The sequence below is a fragment of the Hypanus sabinus genome, chromosome 7 (genome assembly GCF_030144855.1).
Source record: "Hypanus sabinus isolate sHypSab1 chromosome 7, sHypSab1.hap1, whole genome shotgun sequence".
NCBI lineage: Eukaryota > Metazoa > Chordata > Chondrichthyes > Myliobatiformes > Dasyatidae > Hypanus > Hypanus sabinus.
The window spans coordinates 37,711,309-37,738,729 of NC_082712.1; the positions used below are offsets into that span (position 1 = coordinate 37,711,309).

At 40.6% G+C, this 27,421-nt stretch overlaps 1 protein-coding gene across 2 annotated transcripts in view; it reads right to left on the minus strand.

Moving 5' to 3' along the window:
- Positions 1–27,421, minus strand: part of iqgap2 (IQ motif containing GTPase activating protein 2) — a 282,888-nt gene that overhangs the window by 75,707 nt on the left and 179,760 nt on the right. For both annotated transcript variants that reach the window (XM_059974514.1, XM_059974515.1), the window contains 11 exons: positions 22,960–23,050; positions 19,914–20,081; positions 17,112–17,254; positions 13,617–13,787; positions 13,115–13,198; positions 12,113–12,184; positions 11,037–11,106; positions 4,882–5,090; positions 4,242–4,391; positions 2,840–3,003; positions 199–423 (listed from right to left, as the gene is read on the minus strand). In XM_059974514.1, the coding sequence (XP_059830497.1) occupies positions 199–423; positions 2,840–3,003; positions 4,242–4,391; positions 4,882–5,090; positions 11,037–11,106; positions 12,113–12,184; positions 13,115–13,198; positions 13,617–13,787; positions 17,112–17,254; positions 19,914–20,081; positions 22,960–23,050 (1,547 nt within the window). The remainder of the gene's footprint in view (positions 1–198; positions 424–2,839; positions 3,004–4,241; positions 4,392–4,881; positions 5,091–11,036; positions 11,107–12,112; positions 12,185–13,114; positions 13,199–13,616; positions 13,788–17,111; positions 17,255–19,913; positions 20,082–22,959; positions 23,051–27,421) is intronic.

Genomic DNA, 27,421 nt, shown 5'->3' on the forward strand with positions numbered 1-27,421 from the left:
TTTTCTTTTGGTTTTCTCATAATTTGAAGCTCTCCATTTTTTTTAATGTTGTCTTGTACCCTCTGCATGAGCTTGAAATCCTTCTCAAAACGCTGGCTGGCACTGCAAAGTGATGTGCCCGCTGCCCCAGTACAAACAAATGCGACATCACATACATACAGCATGCTTTAAATTAATCTGCAAGTATACATTACTAACCTAGCTTCACCAGTTTGCATCTCCATCTGATTCACCCAGGCCTTGTACACCTCCACTGGGTTTGTATTTATGGTGAGTGTTTTGTTTTCCATAATTTCCTTCACCACTGGAGCAAGCAGCTGTCTGAGTGCATTCTGCCCTCGCGTACCTCGGTTAAAAGTGACCACCATTTTAATGACTGTAGGGTTTCCAGTCACAATCTCCTGAACTTGGTCCACTTTTGACCTGTGCATTATTGTGGAGGACAAACAATGAAAAAGAGGTACAATTCATCTAAAGATGAAAAAATTCCTAGGATTTTTAAAATTTAGAACATCACTTACATTAATGCATATTTTTTTTAAAGAAAAAAGTTGTACACTTGATACAAGCATTTATTTTAAAAATATTAATACGGCAAATTAGAGTATTGTGTGCAGTTTTGGTCCCCTAATCTGAGGAAAGACATTCTTGCCATAGAGGGAGTACAGAGAAGGTTCACCAGATTGATTCCTGGGATGGCAGGACTTTCATATGAAGAAAGACTAGATCGACTAGGCTTGTACTCACTGGAATTTAGAAGATTGAGGGGGTAATCTTATTGAAACGTATAAAATTCTAAAGGGTTTGGACAGGCTAGATGCAGGAAGATTGTTTCTGATGTTGGGGAAGTCCAGAATGAGGGATCACAGTTTAAGGATAAAGGGGAAGCCTTTTAGGACCGAGGTGAGGAAAAACTTCTTCACACAGAGAGTGGTGAATCTGTGGATTACTCTGCCACAGGAAACAGTTGAGGCCGGTTCATTGGCTATATTTAAGAGGAAGTTAGATATGGCCTTTGTGGCTAAAGGGATCGAGGGTATGGAGAGAAAGCAGGTACAGGGTTCTGAGTTGGATGATCAACCATGATCATACTGAATGGCGGTGCAGGCTCGAAGGGCCAAATGGCTTACTCCTGCACCTATTTTCTATGTTTCTAAATATTAGGAATTGTGGTGAGCGATGCTGTGGTATGCGTTTGCCTTTCAGGTGATTAAGGTGAGAAGAGAGTTTGTGGTTTGAAATACATCAGGCACTTCTACCATTCCAGTATGTTCATCTATAATATACTTGGAAGTCAAAAGCTCCATTCAAGGATTTTACTCCAAGCTATACAAACTGCTGCTTCGATCACCATTTGCTAATTCTTTCTGCTGCCGGTTTCAGATAGACTGGAAGCAGGATTTGCTTTATAAAAGCCATTTCCTCTTGTGTGGTTACACACATCTGCTCTTGGATCATCTTGAAAGATATTTTGATGTTGGAATAAGAGGAACTCTACAAAAATACTCCCTTGTTTTAAAAGAAAATAGACAACTGGGAGATCTCCATAATAGTTTATGACTACAGTTTTTAGAGTTATGGAAAAAGACCGTGAGATGGATTTCCTTTAACGAGACGAGGCAGAGAAAGTGGGCTCCTGGAATTCAGGGGTTATGGTAAAAAAAAAGCTGCAAATCTCCCATCTCTTCTTTCTGAACCTGGAGCATCAGATGTTGAATAGATTTTTTTAATACAGGAAATGACTAAAGAAAAGCTTATTAACCAACAGATCACAATCAAGTCTGCCTAAATAGATTACTGGCAAAATACATTTGATTATGGGTAGGGAGATTCTAGTTTAATTGTCGATCTGCAGATCATCAGTTAACACCTGCTGGCCTAATCACGGGACCAATTATTGACCCTATTAATTTCAGACCAATGTATGCTTGATCACTCCACAATAACCAGTAAGATGGCAGCACATTTCATTGCAGCGGCTTCTATGGAGTCAACCAAAGGTGTTATTATCCTTTTTAAATCATATTTTTTATGATCATAAGACCCTGCTGAACACTAAGAACGTAAAGTACTGCAGGTCTGCCCCAGCAGCGAGTTGCTCATTGGCCGAGAAAGTGAAGGAGCTGCGCTTGCTGTGGATGCTGCTGCTGCCTACATCAGAGGTATGTTGCAGAAGTCAGTGTGCGAAGGGGCTGTGCCGTCTAACAGCGAGTGATCAACTCAGGTGCTTTTCTTGTGATTGCAAGACGCTGTTGGATATGCTGCAACTCCAACTCACTGATTTATCGGCGAACAGCGGGGGAGTTGAATGGCCCCGGTCATATCGAGGACCAGGCCTCAGGCGACGGCGTCGCCTGGTTACAGCCGACCAGGAGAGGGGTGGAGTTGTCGTGCTCTACTGCTGTGCACTAACTCCAGTGCAGATCCCATGGTGTCTGACTGGACTTAGTGCTGCCCCCCAGTGCTCACTTAGCAAAAGACAAGCTGCATTGTCTTCAACTGCACACTCCTTTAACATTCATGAACTCAGGGCCTTGACTATATTTTTTTGTGTAACTGTACTTTACTTTTATTTTCCATCTTATATGAGCCTTATGCTGTGTGTGACTGTTGGTACTGTGTTTTACACTAGAGTAATGCTGTTTCGGGTATTCACGTATGGTTGAATGATAATTAAACTCGAACTTGAAACACTGCTACATAAAAATTCATTGCTTTGCATCCCCAACACTTACACACCAACAGTTACTCGAACGCCATGCTAGCACTTGTAAAACTGAAGCCTAGCACAAATTACAGCTTTCTACAGGGCAGAGCTTGAGCCAATTAGAACACATACTTGATCTCCTCTTCCAATGCAGTCTTGAAGAGCTTTAGCAGCAGATACTCTTCCCTTTGGTTCGAGGCATAGTTGTACAAGGTGAAAATGACAGTGTCCATAAATTTTGTAGATTTGTTTTGTGGCATCTGGAAGATCAGTTTGGCCAAATAGGCTGGATTTGTCTAGGAGAAAAAAATAGAAAGAAAATAACAAAAACAGGAATATTGATGCACAGCATCCTTGCAGCATACAGCCTCTAGCTTATCCTTCACTGTATTGGATGCATAACATGATGCTGAGCAAGGGCAACCACCTGCCCCACAGTGACACTGCCCCAGGTACTGCTGGCAAGGGTGTTGGGGGCTGGATTGGGGAGGTAAGAGGGATGGTATTGGGGCAACACACAAATAGTTCTCATGCAGAAATGACAGTGCACTTCCAGGCCAGCACATTTTCAAGATATAAAGAAACGTGGGTCAACATAAATCAGATAAATATGATTTTGTAACACTCTGACTACCTGCCCTATCTACGACTCTCAGAAACTTTATATACTTTGTACAGGTCGTCTCTCAGCTTCCGGCGCTTTGGAGAAAACAATCCATGTTTGTGCAAACTCCACTTATAAAGAAATGTACTCTATAAAGAAATACGAGCTAAAGTAGATCAGATAAAATTGGATTTTGATTCAGCAATAAGCATGTTTACTCTCTCAGTGTTGTCATTTTTCTCTTAGTTGTGAACTTACCCAGCCTTACATTCTGTAAAACTCTATATTGAATAGTACTGAAATAGATCATCAATTTGGTAACGTGATCTAAAACCATAGCTTAAACAAGAGGAAAGTTGTTCACAAGGCACTATGGTAGTGTAGCAGTTAGCGCGACTCTATCACAGAGCTGGGTGTCTGAGTTCATAGTTCAATTCCGCCGCCATCTGTAAGAAGTCTGGATGTTATTCCTGTGTTTGTGGGTTTCTTCCAGATGCTCTGGTTTCCTGCCACAGTCCAAAGATGTACCAATTAGTAAGTGATAAATTGTCCTGTGATGATGCCAAAGTTAAATGAGTGGGCTGCTGGGTGGTGTGGAGGTTTGTGCCTGAAGGGCCTGTTCTGAGCAGGATCTCTAAATAAATAAATAAATGTGGAGGTTTTTTCTGAGGTAGTTAAACATCCTATTGAGTGTAATGAACCAATCAGGGGGAGGATGTCCTATGATCTGCTATACTATGTAAGCATACTGGTGTTTGTGGGCCTGACTCTATTGCTCTGTACTTAATGCTGTCAGTTATTTCGAAGTCTTTCCTTGGCCTCCTCTCTTCCCACCAAATGCTAGTGACTTACAGGCTGTCTCCTACACTTGTGTCAACCAGAGGTACAGTACAAAATACTGGCTTTAGCACTCAGTAGGCGGTAGCATACCTGCAGCAGGTAAAATAGATGTTGGTACGCTTCCAGTTTCTTCCTCTTCTCTTTGCTAAGTGACTTTAGCCCTTGCTTGTCACCTGAAATCACCTCCAGAGCTTGGCCCTTGTTCTTCTTGTCCATTTTCTTACTGTGGGAAATAACATCCTGTTGAAGAAATAGGGAGAAAACGATGATACTTCAAGCTGTACTCATAGTTTCCCGATCCACAAGGTGAATCTTTGGAATTCTTGTCCCTTGGAGTGTTACAAAGGCTCAGCCACACATTGTATTCAAATAACACCGAGGGATGAGGGGATTTGGAAGGAAAATAGTATCGATGCAGAAGATTATCCATGATTTATTGAATGGTGGAGTAGGCTTGATGGCTGAATTCAGCTAACCCTGCTCCACTTTCTCATGTCGAAGTACTTGCCCCTCTCATAATGCAACTGCCTGCATGATGAGGAATTCAATTGATTGGGTCATTAGGGACGAGGAAAGATAGAGAAATAGTTAAAATGAGGGTGGAATTGTCCTGCAGGGCATGAGGTAGTGAAAAGGAGCATGGGTAGGGCAGTCACTAGGATACAACAGAAGAAAGAATGATGGAGAAGCAGGAAGGGGAAAGGAAAGACCATAAAATGTAAAAAAAAACCTGCAATGTGATCCTGTTTTTCACTAGGAGCCCAATCTTAATGTCCATTAGGTTGAGGTCCTTCTCGAGTTGCTGATTGGACCGGATTTTGGTAACAACCTCCTCTCGTAATCTTGTGACTTCCAGCTCCTCCTGAAAATCCAGGTCACTCTGATCCAGCAAGTGGACGAATTTCCTCACGACGTTCAGAGGTGGCTCTCTGGCGTTGACTACAGGAAGAACAGGAAGAGGGTAGTCAATCCCCTAGGAAGCAATGATTACCTTGCAGCTGGTGTTCTCCAACCTCTGTGGCACTTTCACCTTCAAGGCCACACAATGGCTGCCAACATGCCATCAGCGTTCCTCAGATACAAGGGTAAAGCATGGTAAAAGGGTTTATGCTCTCAACTAGGTAAACGTCGTTCAGCGGCAGCCCTGATCATCAGAACTGCAGACAAATGGACTTTTTACTCTGTAGTGCTAAAGAGCAACTATGGTGCTTTGGTGCAGATTTGGTCGGTCAACCAATCAGATGATCACGAGGCTTGTGTCTGTATGGCTCAGTACCATTTAACTGGAGAGTTTACGGTTAAGTGTTTGAATGGAGGAACTTGCAGGTTTGTCTATGGGGCTATGAACAACATTGTACAATAGCCAGCCAATACATTGCAAGTTTTACTACTGAATGTTAAGCACATAAAGGCCAAGTATTCAGAGGATTTAGGATGATGTCGCCTCGTATAGTGACGAAACATATGCGAATGAAATGAACAACTCGACCCATCCACCACCTGAGCTGCACATTTTCCAAATTATTTCCAACTTTTCTATGTTCTATGAAGTGTATGAGAATGAGAAATAGCAGTTCTTGCTGGATAAATTGAAGATGAAAAGAAAAATTGCAATTTGCAGAGATTTCTGTCAGAGCGTCCCTTACTTCTTAAATAATCCTGTGCAGCTGTACAGGAAGCATCCACATAGCAACTGACAATGCCAATTATTCCATCCATAATCTCAACATACAACTGCAAGCTGCTGCTTAAACGTTCACTCACAGGAATCAGTGACACTTATAAAGCTAACATCGAAGGAATAATAACAAAAATGAGGCATCTTGTACACTGCTCCAATTCACTGATTCATTTATGTTTTTTAAACAAATACTTGCCCAGAAGAATGCTTCAAATAAAACTAGTCCACATGGAACAAAATGTACTTGGTTGACAGCAATGACTCCTGGACAAGTAAACAATGTAATTACAGTTGGCAAAAGATGCTTACTGCAAACGAATGTCTTTGGAAATGAAGAATTTGTCTTTCTTAAACATCTCAAAATTTGTATTGGGAATTTCTCTGTTAAACTGTTTATTAAAAATAGCCAGTAAAATGGTTGTTTGTACAACTTCTGAATAAATAGAAGTTAATGCAGCTTTTGGGAAAATGGTCCAAGACAAGACTGGTAAATTCAATGCCTGCATAGAAGTTTTCCAGTATTGTTTACAGCACTTCATGTGGAAGTTTCTAAATCAGTCAGTTCATAGTTGAGAGACTTCGTGAAGTAAACTGCCATCTGAAGTAGCACTGGTCAGTACTCAGGAGGACTTAGTTGTGTGCCTGTCACTATTTTGCTTTATACTGCAGGACTTCTGAATATAAGATCTATTAAAATTGATTAAATATATAGAGAGAACCAAATGTGGAATGGCACTTAATTCAATGGGGGCAGCTACAACTGGATAAAATACAAAAGGGCCAAATAAGGTAACATTAAAATATGAAACAAGTAGCTGGCAACATTCCACAAAGTGGTAAATAAAATGATACACACACTTCTAGAAAACAGAGAACCAGCTTGAAGGTGGTTTCTAGATACTCACCATTTTTAAACAAAGGGAAGCAAACAGACGTCAATAAAATGAACTACGTTTTCGAACAGTGATTAAACTATACAACTTGAGTACTGTGACTGAGAAACATTGCCAGGCTGAATACAGTGCAAAGAAAAGTGACAAGGCTGGTTCTTGGTGTTACTTGCCTGAATTATGAGAAATTTTGTGGGCTTTCAAGACTGGGAAGGAGGTGAAGATCTCCGCTTAGCACCATGGAATCGGAATGCTAACAGGAGCAGATTTATGGGCAAAGTAGTGAAGACAAAAACATTCTGGAATCATTTAATAAAACAATGACCATTGGAATGAATAATTTTCTAAGATCAGATAAAGACCTTTCCTCACCCGTGCAAATTCTGTGTTAAATAAACTTTGTGCAGTATCTGCTTTTTCCCCTAAATGTTTGTTTGATACCTTCTTCTGAATATCAGCCCTAATTTCAATTGTTTTGCTTAAGTTCAATGTAAAAGTTCAGCTCAGTGGAGCAGTCGACTGGCTTTGACCTTAACGTCGAGTGGACTTCACACATTCTCTGTGACAGAGAGTTCTCTCAGGTGCTCTTCCTTGTACGTCACAAAGTTAATTTTGTAGGTTCATTGGACATTGTAAATTAGCCCTTGGTGTAGGTGGATGAGCGAAAGGTATAGGAAAACAATGGAATGAATGGGACTTATAAGCATACTGGAATAAGGTAACATGAAAGACACTTGCTAATTCATACCTAAGTGCCACTGATCTGATATTTCTGCAAAGAATGCTGTTTATCCAAACTCTCCACTGCAGCTTGAATTTGAAGCCCACACATCAGAAAAGTGGAACGCAAAATAGAGAAATGATTTTCACCACCCTACACCAAGCACATGTGAAGTGCTCAGACTGCTGACCTAAATATTCCAATATTTCAATTTTGCATTATTTATGGAGGTACAGCACGCAGTCACGGAGAGAACACATGAACTCCTTACTGGGCAGCAGTGGGAATTGAACCCAGGTCGCTGGTACTGTAAAGCATTGTGCTAACCACTATGCTACTGTGCTGCTCCAGTTATTGTTCATGTTCCATCAAAGCCTTGTAGGGATGTTAGGCAGATCATACTTTCAAATTAGAAGCAAGCCATTGAGATAAAAATTATAAAGACTTTTTCCACTCGCTGGTAGTAGAAATTGCCTATTTACAACTCTTCACACCCACCCCACAAAGGCATTGAATACAAAAGCAATTTGAGTTATCAAGACAGAAAAAGGTGCATTTTGAGACAAGAGTATGATGAGGTACGGAATTAATGCAGGTGAATAAACAATTGGTTCAGAATGTCTTAAATAACCTAACTGGATGCTCTAGAAAGAATGAGAGGTTGAACTGGCTACAGCACTTTCTGTGCACAAGCAAGCACAGAAACAAAGGGGGAAAAGAACACAGAAATGTGTTCTATAATGTCCCTGCAAAGATGATAAAAACACTACATCAGTCTGCATGTGGTCCACACCTCTCAATTCATGGGCCTCTCTAAATGCTTAAGTATTGCTATCGTTTCTTACACCACCTCGCCCGGTAGCATGCTTAAAAAAAAATACCATGTAAATCTCCTTTAAAGTTTCTCATTCTCACCTTAAACCACTGCCATCTAGTATTTGACATTTCCACCACTTGTGAACCCTGCAGAGTTTTCTATTTATGCATAAATAGGACTTAAATATGATCAGACCTTCATGCAAGTCCTAAAACTGATAAAGTGAACCCAATTCAAGAAATAACACAAAAAACATACTTGATCATTTACTTATTGAGAAAAATTATCCAATATTACATGTACCTGTTGGAAAAATCTTGTGAACCTCTGGGGTGATGCCTTCTACAAAAGCTATTTGGAGCCAGGTGTTTGAATCAATGAGATGAGATTGGAGGTGTGGGTTGTAGAGGTGCCCTGCCCTATGAAAAAGACACACAAAGTCAGGTTACTGACAGTGTGCTGTCTTTACGACACTTATTTAGTTTATAATATTTTCGCTTAGTAATTCATTCAATAGTATTTTCTAGTTAGAATTAGAAGTGTTTAAAGTATATTCATAGCATGTAAAATATATCGGCATGCGATGACGTCACATCCGGTTTCGCCGCGTCTTGTGGGAAAGTACCGGTTTGAAATTAGCGCGAGGGTGGGGGCTTACCACGAGGCACACCTGAGCAGAAGTTGTTTTGCAGGCATGAGAAATCACAGTGAGAGCAACGCTGTAAGTTAATAGATAATCGATATATTGAACTAAGATATTAATGCCGATCCTGTTAGAAGTAACGACGGTCGATAATGTTTATGCTTTCGTTAGTTAAAGAGTTGCGGATAGTTTGCATGGAGCAGGTAAACTCTCCCTGTATACTGCACCTTAGTGTAATGTAGTTATAGTCACCTTTGCAAGTATTTACAATTGAAATGTGATATTAAGGAAGGAACAAATACTGTATCAATCTTGTATTGTTTTATCAACAGTTTTCACCATATGTTAATGTGAAGAGTGAACAGTAAATGGTTAATTTTACTGCGATCTGGTTCGTATTGACTGTGGTTTATCTCGACGTTTAATTCGGCGTTTCGTTACACGCGAAGGAGAACGTTACAGACAGAGTCTGCTCTTCTCAAGAAAGATCTGTTTATTTGCACCTCGCTTTGATCAAAACAGTTTTCCAAGGACCTTACAAGAAGAATTGTAGAGATGCATGAAGCTAGAAGAGGCTACAAAGCATTTCTAAAGATTTGAATGTTCATCAGTTGACAGTAAGAGAATTGTCCACAAATGGAGGAAATGGTAAATGAAATCTGTAGAAATTGCACAAGTCTCTGCTCCTGAGTCCACTGAAAGAAAAACACTGAACAGGAATGGTGTTCATGGAAGGACACTGTGGAGGAAACTATTGATGTTCAAGGAAAAGCATTGCAGCATGTCTCATGTTTGCAAAAGACCACCTGGATGTTCTGCAATGCTTCTGGGACAATGTTCTATGGACAAATGAAACAAAAGTTGAACTTCTTTGGCAGAAATGCACACTGCTATGTTTGGAGGAAAAATACACTGCATGCCAACACCACAACCTCAACCCAACTGTTAAGTTTGGTGGAAGGAGCATCATGGTTTGGGGGGCTGCTTTGCTGCCTTAGGGCCTGGACAGCTTGCAATTATAGACGGAACAATGAATTCAAAATTGTATCAAGACATTTTACAGGAGAACGTCATGGTAGCAGTCCATCACCTGAAGCTTAATAGAAGTTGGATAATGCAACAAACAATGTTCCGAAAGACAAGAGTAAATCAACAACAGTACGGTTTAACAAGAAGAAAATCCGTGTTTTGGAATGACCAAATCAAAGTCCTGACCACAACCCAATAGAAATGTTGTGGAAGGACTGGAAGCAAGCAGTTTATGCAAGGAAGCCCACCAAGTTCCCAGAGCGGAAGCAGTTTTGTAAGGAGGAACTGCCTAAAATTCCTCTAAGTCAAGGTGCAGGGCTGATCAATGGCTACTGAACAGGTTTGGATGAAGTTATTGCTGTACAAGGGGGTCACACCAGTTACTGAAAGCAAAGGTTCACATACTTTTTCCAACAAATACATGTAATATTGGATCATTTTCCACAGTAAATAAATGAACAAGTATAATGCCTTTTGAATTAGGGATCTCTTTATCAAATTTTAGGACTTGAGTGACATCCCAGTTAACCCATTCTGCACCTTTTCCAGAGCTCCACAACAATGCTGTAATGCAGCAGACAAAGCTGCAGAAAATGTTGCCTAACCACATTTGCATTCAGCTGAAACACAACTTCCCAACTTTTATAAACACAACCGATGAAGGCCAGCGTGCCTTGTTGCTACTTTGGGCAAGCTGCAGATTTGCACCCTGATATCCCTCTGTAAATCAGTGCCCCTGAGGGTCCTGTCATTTACTGTACACTTTCCTTTTACATTTAACCTTCCAAAGGAGGCTGGAATATGAGAGCAAAACAAGATTAGTGTAGATGTTTGTGTAGGTTAGTGTAAATGCAGGTGCTTAATGAGCTATCCATTTCCATGCTGTATAATCAAAGACAAAGTATTTTCAAAAACCAGGACCTACTTAACCAGCAATCAAAATAGACAGAAAGAGCATCTGAGAAAGCAGTTACAAATCAGTACTGCCAGAGTTAGCCAGTTGTGGGGTCTTGTCCAATCCCAATTAAAAGGCAATAACTGATGTACATTCTACCGTCAGCAATGGCAACTTTTGACAGCAAGGGCAAATATTTAAATACTCACTTAATGTTTTGTAGTCATCTTTAGCTTTGTTTGCTCTGAGGAATGCTTGAATTTTAATGATTTCTGGTGTCTGGGAGAAAAGGAAAAAGAAACTTTATTTTCAATATCCACTGCTGTCAATCTACACTAAGTGTGTAACTTCACATAATGCTGGAGGAACTCGGCAGGTCAAGCAGCATCTTTCAAAAGTTCTTTCGAGTCTAGATAAAGGGTCTCGACCCAAAACGTTGACTGTCCATTTCCCTCCATAGCTGCTAGGTGCCCCATTGAGTTTCACCAACATTTTTATTTCATGTTTCTCTGGATTTCCAGCCTTTGCAGTCTCTTATCTCTAAGTGTGCAACTTCCTTGCTGCAGATTTAACAATATTTTAAAGTTAAAACATATTCAATTTCATGGAGCTGGATTAAAGATAGGGCTCCTTAGCAATTTTTCATTTTAATTCACTGCTTCTACCATTCAACTACTGTGCCAAGCATCCAGGTGAAATCAATTTCCCTCTGTCCCTAGGGGAAGAAGAAAATACCTCCACTTGGATCTTTCCGAGTGCACATGCAATATCGGGAAAGTCATTTGAGGTTACAACACCCCCTTTTGGTGGGATGGCATACAGATCTAACTCTCTTGCAAGAAATACTTTATTGCTAATTTATTTGACATACTAGTACATGTTTTTAAACAAAACATATTAATTCAGCAAGTATCTCAGCAATTACATATATTTGTCATCTTGTCAAAATATATTTAAAAAGATGTTTTACTACAACTTTATACTCCCTCGAACACCTTCTGTAATGCACTTTCAGCCAAAGCAGGCAAGTTGCCTTTATTCTAATCCCATTGCATAGCAGGACACTATAATTCAAATCTACAACAAACAGGAGCAGACAGCATCCGCTCATTCTGAACCCACCGATAAACCAAAAACTTTATTCACCGCAAGAAAGAAAACTAGAGTGAAAGGATAATCTAACTATCAAAGAGACCTCTTTCCAAATTCAACTTCGAGTCACACCATGGACTTGAAAATGTAGATGACCTCTTGAAAATGGAAGCCACCTATGGGTTCAACTCACATGATCTTTGAAGTACTGACATCGTTCACGATATGCTCTTCTTGCTTTCCACATTCTTATCATTGACTGGATCTATAGAAACAGTACACACGGGTTGTAGAATTTTTCTTAAAATGTTCCGGATGTAATAATTTTTTCTTTCCAATATTTTTATTAATTTACATATAAGAATACAGAGTACAAGAAAAAAAAATATATCAATACATTATACTAAATCCCATATAAAGACTCCTTACCCTATATTCATACAGATTAATTAATTCATAACATTGAAATATATTAACTTTATTATATTAAGAAATCTAACCCACTACCAAGACCAAAGCTGATTAGTAAAGGAAAAAAAAATGAAAAAAAACTTGAGTCATCATCTGTGCTTTAACAGCAAATCAAAGGTTTTGAAAATAATTCAAAAAAGGTCCCCACAATGTTTGAAAGTCTTGGCTAGATTCAGAGAATTAACATTGAATCGTCTCTAAATTTAAACATGACATCACATCACGTAACCATTAGGCGTGAATAGGAGGGGCTGCATCTTTCCATTTAAACAAGAGCATCCTTCTGGCCGTAAGAGAAATAGAAGTCAAAATGTGCAAGTCAGGTGACTCCAAAATAATATCCTTTCCTCCAACAAAATCTGGATGTAATCATTAACTGGCCTCTGTTTCTCAACTTCCTTATCAGCTGCAAGGTAATGGTTATTGGTAGATATATAATTAATATGAAGATCTTATCATTCAATACTCTTGTGACTCATAAAAGCTATCAGAATAAGGTTTGTTATCACTGGGATATATCATGATAATTGCTGTTTTGCGGCAGCAGTACAGTTCAAAACTTTAAAAACTACAGATTATAACAAGAAATATAAAAAATAAATTAGTGCAAAGTAAGCACAAAGTAGTAAGGTAACATGGATTAATGGACCATTCATAAATTAGATAGCAGAAGCAAAGGATCTGTTCCCAAAACATTCTTAAAGCTATGACATGAAATAAATACCTTGATAATAGCAGTAATATTATCTTGCATGACCCTTAACCTGTTCTTGTAAGATTTCCTCTGTTTATATCCTTTCCAAGATGACTATAAAAAAAGTGTAGACAATTAAAGCAAATTTTCCTAGAACTTGAACACAATTTCCTACATTTACTGTATATACAAGCCTCACTATTACTGCAGCATAAATACTTGAAGGAAATCTCAAACTTCAAAACAATATTTACTGGATGTTAATATTCAAATGAGGCATTATGTGAAAACAAAAATAAATTAACATATCCATATGAATAGAACACAATTATCAATGAAGGAATTCACTTTCAAAATATTAAATATGTTTAATTTTTTTTACACTGGGTTAGCAATCCTGTTGCCAGAGAAACACAGTTAATAAGTATCTGGTCACTCAAAGCATTCAACATGGGTGAATGGTGAAATAAAATAAATTTACAGTAATACATTCTCTCATGTTCATTAATAAATATTTAATTTCCACCCACACCTGTATCCGGATGGTTGAAGGTTCCTGTTTGTGGAGGTAGTTCTTTCGTTCAGTATAAGCTTTCCTTACAAGGTAGCCTCTTGCACGTGCCTGCAGCCGGATGACTTGGCCCTCATTAACAAGCCATAGTTGCTCACGGTGATAGGCTGTCGTTATTTGGTCAGTAATATCCTGATAAATAAGCAAAAGCACCAAGAATCAGAAAAATCAGTCAACAAATCAAATGATCCATTTCGACGCAAGAAATCTGTAAAAACCACTTGGGCTCACTTCATGCACGATGAAAAACAGCTGGAAGCAAATTGGCAGAGCGTGACATTTGACACCAGCTATTGGTTCCATGCATTCTTCGATCCCAATTGCTTTTTGCAAAAATTGGAGCCAAAGCTGAGCATGTTAAATAAATGCTCTGGAGCTTGAGCCCTAAATTGGAAGCAGGTGGCTGCATTAATTTGGATGTAAAGCAGTTAAAAAAAAAACAACGGAGATTGAAGGGAAGAATGAACCTGCAACAGTTTAACTAGGTGTGTGAACCCTTAGGTGATCATGCAGTGACAGCAAGGTACAGCTAGTTTCATTCAGTTATTGTGCTTCAGACATTTTCATCAGAAAGCAGATATATAACTCTCACATATTCCTATTAGCTCCTTAGTGGCTACTTTATTAGGTACAGGAGTGGAACCCGGTGTGCTCTAGCCCATTCACCTTACGTTGTGTGTTCAGAGATGCCCTTCTGTGGGTCACCGTTATAACACAAATATTTGAATTACTGTCACCGTCCTGTCAGCTTGAACTAGTCTGGCCATTGGCCTCTGACCTCTCTCATTAATAAGCTGTTTTCACCACAGAACTGCCTCTCACTGAATGTTTTTTTTTTGCACCATTTTCTGTAAACTCTGGAGTAACGGTTCCTAGCATGTGGTCCACGGATCTCTTGGTTAATGGTAAAGCTCTATGACATAAAAAAAGGCTGGGAACTCCTGCTCCGGAGACTGTCGTGCAGGAAAACCCCACAAGATCAGCATTTTCTGAGATACTCAAACCACCCCATCTGGCACCAACAATCATTCCACAATCCAGGTCATTTAGATCACATTTTTCCCCTTTCTAATGTTTGAGCTGAACAACAACTGACCATGTCTGCATGCTTTTATTCTTCAAGTTGCTGCCACATGATTGGCGGATTAGATATGTGCATTAATGAGCAGGAGTACGGGTGTACCTAATAAAGTGGCCACTGAGTGTAGATGTGCTCAGATAATAAACTTACGTTGAACTTTGATTTAAAATCAGTGGGGAATGATTTGAAAGGGAACTGAGAGGCACCCCCCCCCCCACACACACAAACGAGATGGGTATATGGCATGAGCTACTACAGGATGTGGTAGAGGCAGCACCAATTCTGACATTTAAGACATTTGGATAGGTAAATGGATAAGACAGGTTTAGGAGGCAAGAGCTATTAGCCCAGTTAGGCAGCCTGATAGGCAGGAATGAGTTGAGCCAAAGGGCCCTATATAATTGGATGATTCTGGGAGAAATGTCGGGCAAGTCATTTGAACAAAGACGTCAACGGCTTATAGAATCACGGATTCATACAACTCCTCTAAACCTTCTACCTTTCATCAAATGGCTCCAATCACCATTGCTTCAGGCATGTGACCATGGCTATCAGAGCCAGGGGACATTTAACTGTGGCTTTGCAACTGTCCATACAAGGCTGAGTATATCGCAAACTCTACTGCAGCTATTCCTGAAAATTTTCCCTCCACTGTCTGAGCAAAGCAATTCATGATGTTCTAAACAGCATTAAATGTAAAAGCAAATTTTACTTGCATGTGAAGGACAAATACTTACAACATTAAAAAATAGTAAACAAATATAGACAAAGATGGATTCCTTATTGCACCAATACAAGTTTCTCTGTCACTGTACTTGGTATGTAAATCTCATACTAATTTATAACAACATTATACCGTATACAAGCACCAGCTCCTATTGTAAAACACTATTGGAATTAGGCAACATCTTTGATGGTGGAATTAATATATCTGCTATAGAGTTCTTAGCAAAGGGCGATAGGCTTAAACAATGGTCTGTGGTGCCACCGGCATTTTGTGCGTGTTGCTTGAATTTCCAGCATCTGCAGATTTCCTCGTGTCTGTGGTGCTGATAGCTCACCGGCAGTTCCAAAGGGAACCATTACCAGCCGGCAATTCCCACAGAATGCTCCTTTAACCAGAATCATCATTCAATTCTGTAGTGGAGCCCTATAGTGCTGCAGGGGAAGCTTCACAAATTTTACATGTGGCTCTCCATACAGCTTCATGGCAAGGAAGACTGCCATCTGAATGACATCATCATTGCAGGGATGGAGCCAATCCCATGAAAAAGTATAAGTAAGCGTGCCATTTATTTCAATTATTGAATGTTTTAGTTCTAATGTCCTTCTAATTTCAAATGTTTAGAACATAGGTATTGCACTTTGGAAGGTCAAACCAAGGTAGAACACAGAAGGTAAATGGTAGGGCACTGAGGAGTGCAGTAGAACAGAGGGATCTAGGAATACAGATATAAAATTTCCTAAAAGTGATGTCACAGGTAGATAGGGTAGTAAAGAGAGCTTTTGGTACATTGGCCTTTATAAATCAAAGTATTGAATATTAGAATGTTATGGTGAGGTTGTATAAGGCATTGGTGAGGCCCAATTTGGAGTATTGCGTGCAGTTTCGGTCACCAAATTACAGGAAGGATATTAATAAGGTTGGAAGAGCGCAGAGAGAGTTTACAAGGATGTTGCCAGGACTTGAGAAATTGAATTACAGAGAAAGGTTGAATAAGTTAGGACTTTATTCCCTGGAGCGTAGAAGAATGAGGGGAGACTTGATGGAGGTATATAAAATTATGATGGGTATAGATAGAGTGAATGCAAGCAGGCATTTTCCATGAAGGCTAGGGAAAAAAACCAGAGGACATGGGGTAAGGGTGAATGGGGAGAAGTTTAAAGGGAACATTATGGGGGGACTTCTTCACACAGAGAGTGGTGGGAGTGTGGAATGAGCTGCCAGATGAAGTGGTAAATGTAGGCTCACTTTTAACATTGAAGAAAAACTTGGACAGGTACATGGATGAGAAATGTATGGAGGGATATGGGCCAGGTACAGGTCAGTGGGACTAGGCAGAAAAATGGTTCAGCACAGCCAAGGAGGGCCAAAAGGCCTGTTTCTGTGCTGTAATATTCAATGGTTCTAGAAATCTGCAGCACATTACAGGCCCTTTGGCCCACAATGCAGGTTTTGAAAAATCACTTAAACTTTAAAATTATTCAATAATTTGAATGATTTTTTAAATATCTCTAACCATCAGTGAGAAAGCCTTCGTCAGGCTCAGTCTTCATGCTGCCCCATCAGGTATTGAGACAATCAACTCTTCAGATCAGCAACAGGGCTGCTTAGGGACTGTGGGACAAATACAAATATCAAATTCTGACAATACCTGAATTTCTTCTCGACTAAGCTGGGTGTTGTTCTGTACAAAGTGCTCAGGTTTTTCCCATGTGCCTTCTGCTGTTTCCAGGTTGTAGTAATACTCATATTTGCCTTTTATCTTGTGCATTACCCAAAGACTTTCATTGGGTCCTGTACATGGAAGATACAAAAGACAATTTCACTTTACCAATCCTATTAAGCACTTCCTGATTAGTGAGGAGCTGTATCCATTTTGGACTTAAAGATACAAGCCTAATGGAGTCAATAATGCATCCTAATTACTTCCTTTTACAATGCCCAAGAGCCTTTAGCTGCAATTATTTTGCTCATTAAACTCCATTCAAGTAAAGCTTTGAAAGGCTGGTCATGGCTAAAATTAACCCCTTCCTGAGCAAGGACCTCGACTTACTGCACTTTACCGATCCCTGCAATAGGTCTACCAGCAGATGCAGTCTCACTGGTTCCCCACTCTGCTTTGGAATATTTGAACAACCATTTAAGCACATGGCTGGCTACTGTTTATCTCAGCATTCAATATCATCATCCTGTCAGTACTAATCACCAAAATTCAAAACCTGGGCCCCTTTACCTTCTGCAAACGCATCTTTGACTTCCTCGTTGGAAAACCACAGCCTACGCGGATGGCTAACAACCAACACAGGCACACCTCAGGGATGCATCCTTAATACGCTGCTCTATTCTCCCTATACTTTGTGTGGCTAAGCACCGAGCAAATGCCTCCTATCGATTCACTGATGACACCAATGGTGTTGGTGGAATCTTAGCAGCAACAAGGAGGCATAAGGGAGTGAGATAGATCAGCTGTTTGAATGGTGTCATTGCAACAATCTTGCACTTAATGTCAGCAAGACCGAGGAGTTGACTGTGTACTTCAAAGAGGGAAGTTTGGAGAACACACACCAGTCTTCACTGAGGGATGGACAGTGGAAAGGGTGAATAGCTTCAAGGCCCTACACGTCAACATCTTGGAGGATCTATCCTGGACTTAAGACACTGATGCAGTCGTGAAGAAGGCACAAGTGCAATTCTGCTTCATTAGGAGTCTGTGCCCCTTTGACGAATCAGTACATCGACCACACTTACAAAATTTCCATAGGTTGCATCACAGCCCAGCACAAAGGCTCCAAGGTACAGGGTTGCAAGAGACGGGGTATCAGACTCAGCCAGCTCTGTCACGGACACAACACTCCGCACCACTTTAAAGAGGTGTTACCTCACAGCAGATACATCATTAATGACCTTCAGACATGTCCCCATCTCATTACTGTCATCAAGGAGGAGCTACAGGAACCAGAGGACTCACACTCAACAATTCAGACAACAACACACACAAAACGCTGGTGGAGGCAGCATCTATAGGGAGAAGCGCTGTCGACGTCGCGGGCTGAGACCCTTTGTCAGGACTACCATTTCAGAACCAGCTTTTTCCACCCACCCCCGCACCCCCAGCTGCCAGATTTCTGCTGGCTCATGAATGCTATCTCACATTATATACTTTTGTAATCTATAATAATTTATGTCCTTGCCTGTCCTATTGCTATTAAATGACAACTCTTTACATCATACAAGTCACTGATAATAAACTGGCTTCTGATTCTGAGCTTGAACATAAATTTATAAATTAAACAGGAAAACAATGACTTATACATTAGATAGTGAGAAAACTTCCTCAAGAAATATACTGAATTTGTCTTTTTCCATTTAAAGATATTAGAATACAGCGGTCATGAGAATTAAACTTCCATGAGGTTTAAAAAGTGTCTAACAAACCATTAATATAGTCAAAACAGCTAATTTTATTTGTTTTTTTTAATAATTCGGATAATTCAGTGGAGTCTCTTTGATAATAAATGGACTTTCTTTCCACCAATATTCCAAGCATCAAAAATCTGCTTCTACATTCAAGATCAAATGTAATGAATGTATAAAGGTCCAAAATTCTGGAGGCTGTTGAAAGAGCAGTACCAGACATAGTTTGGAACAATATTTTAACTAAAGCAGCAGGGTGGTCCTCATGTTTAAGGAACCAGCCGAGGGGGGGCAGATGCAAGTGATCTAACTGCCAGCTCAGCACAGCTTTCAGGTCCGATTTCATCCCATTAAACTGACAGTGAAGATAAAATCTGTGCAGAAAGCTATCAAAATTCCCACTCTCACCTGGGAACAAGGTACGGAGCTGAGTTGTCTGCATTGTTAGTTGGATGTCCTGACCTGATTGGTTTTCTCTTGAGATACCAAACGTCATATTGGCTGGAGACCAGCCAATTCAGTTTATTTTCCCCTCAAGAAATCTGCTGCCACTGAGTAATGGCAGTCTGTTATACAGTAAAGACCTATGCCCCAGAATTAGACATTCTTCACCAGTTCAGATTAAAGTTTAACTGTATTTCTCTCTTCACAACTGCTGCCAGATAGCACTCTGCTTTATACTAAATGATTTACCATCCACAATGTTTTTTATCTTACAGTGAAACTGGTTCTATCTTGAGCCATAGAACATCAAAACAACTCTTGGAATTTTGTCCACCATTCATGAAATGCAATTCCCAATTTTGGTCAAATCTTGAATTAAAAAAAAATTCATCCATAAAAGATAAATTTAGCTTTTGGGTTGACTGACATTATGTGGCCCTTCCGGCACAAAAATTGTACTGAAATCACTGAATAGAACTTCACTTGGACAGTTCAAGATATCCCAATATTCTATGCCAGCTAAACTACCTTCCTCTTAGATTCCACAATTATAGATAATGTCAGGGAAAATTGCAGCAAATCATGTGTTTCATACCATCTCCAGACTTCTGCTTCTTTGCTTCAAAGAGCTTATTCTGATAGCTGTCTGAACATTCTGGTACAACCTCTCTTGCACTGATTTTTGAAGACTGTAGTGCAGCCAATGTTAGCTGTGGGTCACCTTTCTCAACCGCCGAGTTAATCTCAGATATCGCAGTGGCCACTAGAAGCAAAGAAAAGAGAAATGCATGAGCTCTCAAAATGAAGAAGAAAACATTTTTTCCCCTAAGTCGGGATTTGCACATCAGAATTGATGATTCACTCATTCACAAGAGTTGGACTTCAATGTCCGGCATATTGCTCTCTACCTTTATAGTTTCAACCTTCCTTTTCATGTCCATTTATAACCTTGGCTCAGATGTTCAATAATGGTGAGGGAAATGGTTTTAGGCTTTTATGTGAAAAGGGCAACACTTTCAGTTCTGATATGACTGACAGAATTTTGTTGCTCCATGAAAGAGGCACCTCATTATCTATTCCACTGTAGCGTCGAACCAGTGAACTCAAATACAACACGCTGCACAGTCCAAGTTGTCCTATGACAACGTGTGAATGGTTGATAATAATCCTTCTAGTGAAAATTAAATATTTGTTTTCTTCCTTTTTTTCCTCTCTCAATTCAAACTTTATTCCTGTCATTTCATCAAGCTCACATTCTCATTTGCATTACCTTTACAGTCTCTGTACTGTTAATTTTACAATTAATCATTTTGTTTTTACAAGGAAGCATAGAGTATTGTGTTGTTCAGCTGAGCTTTAAATTGTTGTTTCCCTAGCAGCAATATTACCAAAACGTAACGTCAGTATCTTGCCAAGAGAGAAAAAATATCCCCAAATGAGCAAGGTAAGATTACCTTGCTACAGATACAATTGGAGATATGCTGCATGAAATGGTTGAATTCAGTACTTAGAAGATGGAAGTTGAGGCGGTGTTCATTCAGCATATATTAGGGATCATTACGTTCAAACTAGCAGTAGATGTAGAATTGAATGGGTCAGCTTGCAGAGTGAACAGAAGTACTGTGGTCATCTCAGCTACTTCCATTACTGAAGAGACCACATTGTGATTACTGAGTGATGTTCACCAACTGCAGCATCACTTGGACTGCATGGGAAAGTGTTGTGAAAGGGCACTTTCCTATTGAACAATGGTGAAGATGCAGGAGTGGAGAGTGAGCCATCAGAGCAGATACAGCGGAGAGAACAGGTAACAGTTCTTACAGAAATAATAGGAGGTGATGTAGTGGAGACAGCTGTAGTTGTAATTATGTATGTATTGGGATTCATCACTTTTGGATAGGCGCCCTTCTTTCAAGAGGTCCAAGTTAAATTCTTCTCAGAAACCTTGGAGTTCATCTCAGGCCAATCGTTACAAACTGGAGTTCAGTTCAACACAGGAGTAGAGCACTAAATTCAGCTTCAGTTCTACTCCTCTCAACTGACAGCAATGCCTAAATAATAAAATATTCAGTGGTTTATAAGGAGCTCCAAGTCAACAAAAAGTTGCAAAGCTTCAACCCTCCCATCAGTAAGGAATACAGTGACAGGTCAAAAACCCAGCCATTACCCGGCAAACTGAAAAGCCCTCAAACAACATGGCTTAAATAAGAGTTTTAGTCAACAGAACAATTCTGACTTGTGGTGTGGCCCCTGTTCTTCTACAGAAATTGCAAAGACGCGCTCAACATCCACCTGGACTTTAACATTTCACCTCATCCAAAGGCTGGAAGCATTTTTTTCAATGCTACAACACAATTAATTTAAACTCCTGTTGTGAATCCAAACAAGGGGCAAGTGTACCAACAGAACAAAACTAATTTATAAATTACACCAACACAGTCACGGGCCACAAGCCAGTCATTATAAAAGCACATGTTCACTACCCAAAGGATGCAAAACCTGAGGAACACCATGTATCCTACTCTAGCAAATCAGATTCACAAAACATTTCTCTTTCTATTCAGTGAGAAATGTGTGAACAGCAAGAAAGTAAATAGAACGATCTCTTCTTTTAAATCCTGTCCAGTCTGCTGGCGATGGGAATTAATCCTGGTGAATGTTTTCTTTCAACTCAGTAAATTTTACCCATCCCTCAGGAGAACAGCAATTTCTTGAGAGATAAAGACAGAAAAGCCACAAGCACTCACTCAGATAATGATGAAATGACTAAAAGTCTTCAACCTGAAATGTTAATTCTGTTTTCTTTCCAGTAAGTCTGCCTGACCTATTGAGTTTTTGCAGCATTTTCAGTTTATATTTCAGATTTTCAGTATCTCTAGCTTTTCCTTTAAATTTATAGATTCTGAGAAGATGTGGAAGAGCAAATTCCATTATTTGGCTTTGAACCAGTCCCCTGCTTGGTACTTACTTCAGGCAAGAACTCGTCACTGGTTGATTTTAGTGGGCGGAGCTTTACATCCCAGATACCTACTGCAACATGGAAGTCAGCAAGGTACCAGAGGTCAATTCCATGTGCATCTGTGCTGTTACTCTACCTCAGGATGCAACTGAATGCACTTCACATCTGGCCCCTCAGCTATACTCCAGTCATAAAAGACTCACCTTGCAATGCCCATTTATTCAAATGAGGTCTCTGACTTACATTTCATAGAACAAGCACATGTTGTGTTTCAAATTAATCTAAATTTTTAGTTATTTACATTTATCTTTTTTTAATCTGTTACATTTTTCTCATCTGCTTCCATCTGCACCTGGCCAACTTGAACATTTGGAAATAATGGGAAAGGACGCTGACTGCTGAACTTTACTGGGACTCTGACTCCTGAGCCTAGTTGCCTTCTGTTGTGCAGTCTATCTCAGAAAACGAATGAGTCAGTGGTGCCAGCAGGATCTCACGAGCCATATGATGGAAGAAGGGTTAACCAGCTGGAGAGTGGGGGTGGGTGGCTATTGAAAGTGGATGGGATTCAACTGTGAGCTGGGCGGAGTGCGATCTGTTCCTTTACTAGATTTTTTTGTTGTTGAAAGTGAAAATTTGAAGTTCTCTCCCCACATCTCCAGGAACATTTGTTTCTACTCACAGGAATGGGCTTCCTCAGTGTCCTTGTTTGCAGAAAGAACTGCTTCCTGTAACTCATCTATACACAATGCTGCCGTGTCATCTTGAGATATCTTCAGTGTTGACATGCAATTAAAATAACAATGTTACAGTCCAAATACAACATGAAAACAGATAATACAGAAGCATTCTCCAACAAGCTCAAACAATATGGACAGGTTCAACTGTAGTTTAGATTAGCCAACATGTGACGAAGCAAAGAGAAACTCTTCAGATCCAGATTAAATCCTTTGTGCATTAGGATCCAAAATGATCATTACAAGGAAAATCTATACAGATTTCATAAATTTTACGAAAATCTTTAATGTCACCAAATTACCAAACATGTATTATTGCAACTCTTGGATTCACAAATGTTTAAATATTAAGTTTTTCTGTTAATTGAGAACTTGTAAACAAAATAAAAAATAATTTGCAAATAAAAAACACAAAATGCTGGCAGAACTCAGCAGGCCAGACAGCATCTATGGGAGGAGGTAGTGACGACATTTCGGGCCGAAACCCTTCATCAGGAGTGAAGTAACATGGGATAGTCGAGGGGGATAAGAAGTGGGGGGAGGGATAAAGTAGAGAGCTAGGAAGTGATAGGCTGGAGGGAAATGGGTTAGGGGGAAGGTGGAGAATTATGGGAAATAAAAGAGAAAGAAACGTAGGGCTGGGGGGAGATTATAGTGAGGGGGGGAAAAAAGAGAGAGAAAGAGAACCAGACTAAAATAATAGATAGGGATAGGGGTAAGGGGGGGGGGGGCAGCACTGGTTTTACACTTTAGCTGCATTCCAGAGCTCAGGAATAAGACCGGAAAATCTTCCAACAAATATATTGAAATTCTTTGAGAAAATAGCACACAGGATTGCTACCTGTGCCACGTGCGAGTGAGGCGAAGAATAGAATGATTATGCACATTAATACGAGGCTGAGAGCATGATGCAGGAAGGAAGGGTTCAGGTTTTTGGATAATTGGTCTTTGTTCCAGGGACATTGGGATCTGTTTCGAAGGGATGGTCTACATCTGAACCGGAGGGGTACTAACATTCTTGCAGGAGTATTTGCCAGTGCTGCTCGGGGGGGTTTAAACTAGATGTGCAGGGGGCAGGGATCCAGATCCAGAGGGTTGGTCAGAAGGTGCACGGGGTTAAATGTGTACAAGGTTTGGGTGATCTTGAGAAGGTCATCAAAATTCAGGGTGCAATTTGCCCGATGGAAGTTCAAGGAGCTGGGTTAGGTACAGTAGACAGTGTTTTAAGTAAAGAGAGGAGGAATGGGCTAAGAATTCTATACTTGAATGCGCGTAGTGTCAGAAATAAGACAGATGAGCTTGAAGCTCAGATGAAAATGGGGAACTACGATATTGTTGGGATAACGGAGACATGGCTGCAAGGGGATCAGGCCTGGGAATTGAGTGTACCAGGGTATACGTGCTATCGTAGAGACAGAAATATGGGAAGAGGGGGTGGGGTGCCCTGTTGGTGAGGAATGAGATTCAGTCCTTAGCAAGAGGTGACTTAGGAACAGGGGAAGTAGAGTCTGTGTGGATTGAGCTGAGGAACAGTAAGGGTAAAAAGACCCTAATGGGTGTTGTGTACAGGCCCCCAAACAGTAGCGTGGATATTGGGTACAAGTTGATTAGGGAGTTAACATTGGCATGTGCTAAAGGTAATGCAGTCGTTATGGGAGATTTCAACATGCAGGTGGACTGGGAGAATCAGGTAGGTGCTGGACCCCAGGATAGGGAGTTTGCGGAGTGTCTAAGGGATGTATTTTTGGAACAGCTTGTGCTTGAGCCAACCAGGAACGAGGCTATTTTGGACTTGGTGATGTGTAATAAACAGGAATTGATAAGTGATCTTGAAGTAAAGGAGCCATTAGGAAGTAGTGATCATAACATGATGTTTTTATCTACAATTTGAGAGGGATAAGGGCAGATCAGAGGTGTCAGTGTTGCAATTAAATAAAGGAGACTACGGAGCCATGAGGGAAGAGCTGGCCAAAGTTAAATGGGCGGATGCCCTGGCAGGAAAGACAGTGGATCAGCAGTGGCAGATATTCTTGGGCATAATACAAAAGATGCAAATGCAGTTCATTCCAATGAGAAGGAAGGATTCAAAGAGGGGGAAGGGGCCACAGTGGTTGACAAAGGAAGTCAGAGATTGTATAGCATTAAAGAAAAAGAAGTATGACAGGGCTAAGATGAGTGGGAATACAGATGATTGGGAAAGTTTTAAGGAACAGCAGATCTTAACTAAAAAAGCAATACGGAGAGAAAAAATCAGGTATGAGCTCAGTCTAGCCAGGAATATAAAAGGGGATAGCAAAAGCTTTTTTAGCTATGTGAAGAGAAAGAAGATAGTTAAGAACAATGTTGGTCCCTTGAAGAATGAATTGGGAGAAATTGTTATGGGAAACAGGGAAATGGCAACAGAATTTAATGCATACTTTAGATCTGTCTTCACCAGGGAGGACACAAGCAATCTCCCAGATGTATGGATGGGCCAGGGTCATAAGATATCAGAGGAATTGAGACAGATTGACATTAGGAAGGAAACTGTGATGAGTAGACTAGTGGGACTGAAGGCTAATAAATCCCCGGGTCCAGATGGTCTGCATCCGAGGGTTCTAAAAGAGGTGGCTCAGGAAATTGCAGTTGCATTGGTAATCATTTTCCAATGTTCCTTAGATTCAGGATCAGTTCCTGAAGATTGGAGAGTGGCTAATGTTGTCCCACTTTTCAAGAAGGGAGGGAAGGAGAAAACGGAGAACTATCGCCCTGTTAGCCTAACGTCAGTTGTGGGGAAGATGCTTGAGTCCATTATTAAGGACGAAATAGTGGCACATCTAGATGGCAGAAATAGGATTAGGCCGAGCCAGCATGGATTTACCAAGGGCAAATCATGCTTGACTAATCTGTTGGAGTTTTTTGAGGGTGTAACAAGGATGTTAGACGAGGGTAAGCCAGTAGATGTTGTGTACCTAGATTTTCAGAAGGCATTCGATAAGGTGCCACTTAGGAGACTGGTGAGTAAAATCAGAGCTCATGGCATTGGGGGCAGGGTTTCAACATGGATAGAAAACTGGTTGGCAGATAGAAAGCAAAGGGTAGCAGTGAATGGGTGTTTCTCAGACTGGCTGGAGGCGACTAGTGGGGTACCACAGGGCTCTGTATTGGGACCACAGCTCTTTACGATTTATGTCAATGATTTAGATGAGGGCATTGAAAACTATATCAGCAAGTTTGCTGACGATACTAAACTGGGTGGCAGTGTGACATGCGAAGAGGACGTTAGGAGAATACAGGGAGACTTGGATAGGCTGAGTGAGTGGGCAGATACTTGGCAGATGTCATTCAATGTGAATAAATGTGAAGTTATCCACTTTGGAAGCTGGAACAAGAGGGCAGAGTATTGTCTGAACGGTGTCGAGTTAGGTAAGGGAGAAATGCAAAGAGACCTAGGAGTCCTAGTTCACCAGTCAATGAAGGTGAATGAGCAAGTGCAACAGGCAGTGAAGAGGGCAAATGGAATGTTGGCCTTTGTTACAAGGGGAATTGAATATAAGAGCAAGGATGTTCTTTTGCATTTGTACAGGGCCCTGGTGAGACCACACCTGGAATATTGTGTACAGTTTTGGTCTCCAGGTTTAAGGAAGGACATTCTGGCAATTGAGGAAGTGCAGCGTAGATTCACTAGGTTGATTCCTGGGATGGCAGGGCTGTCTTACGCAGAGAGATTGGAGAGATTGGGCTTGTACACGCTGGAATTGAGGAGATTGAGAGGGGATCTGATTGAAACGTTTAAGATAATTAAAGGATTTGATAGGATTGAGGCAGGAAATATGTTCCAGATGTTGGGAGAGTCCAGTACCAGAGGGCATGGATTGAGAATAAGAGGTCAGTTATTTAAAACAGAGTTGAGGAAGAGCTTCTTCTCCCAGAGAGTTGTGGAGGTGTGGAATGCACTGCCTCGGAAGACGGTGGAGGCCAATTCTCTGGATGCTTTCAAGAAGGAGCTGGATAGATATCTGATGGATAGGGGAATCAAGGGATATGGGGACAAGGGAGGGACTGAGTATTGATAGTGAATGATCAGCTATGATCTCAGAATGGTGGTGCAGACTAGAGGGGCCGAATGGTCTACTTCTGCACCTATTGTCTATTGTCTATAGGATAGACAAAGGAAAGTCAGTGGATGTTGTTTACTTAGCTTTTCAGAGGCCCTGGACAAGGTGCCGCAGATGCGACAGCTAACCAAGGCAAGAGCCCATGGTATTACTGGAGAGATACAAGCATGGATAGAGGATTGACTGGATGGCAGAAGGCAAAGAGTGGAGGAAACGGGCCTTTACTGGTTGGATGCCGGTGATAGCAGTGTTCTGCAGCGGTTGGTGTTGGGACTGCTTCTTTTCACATTGTATGACAGCTTTGTGGCCA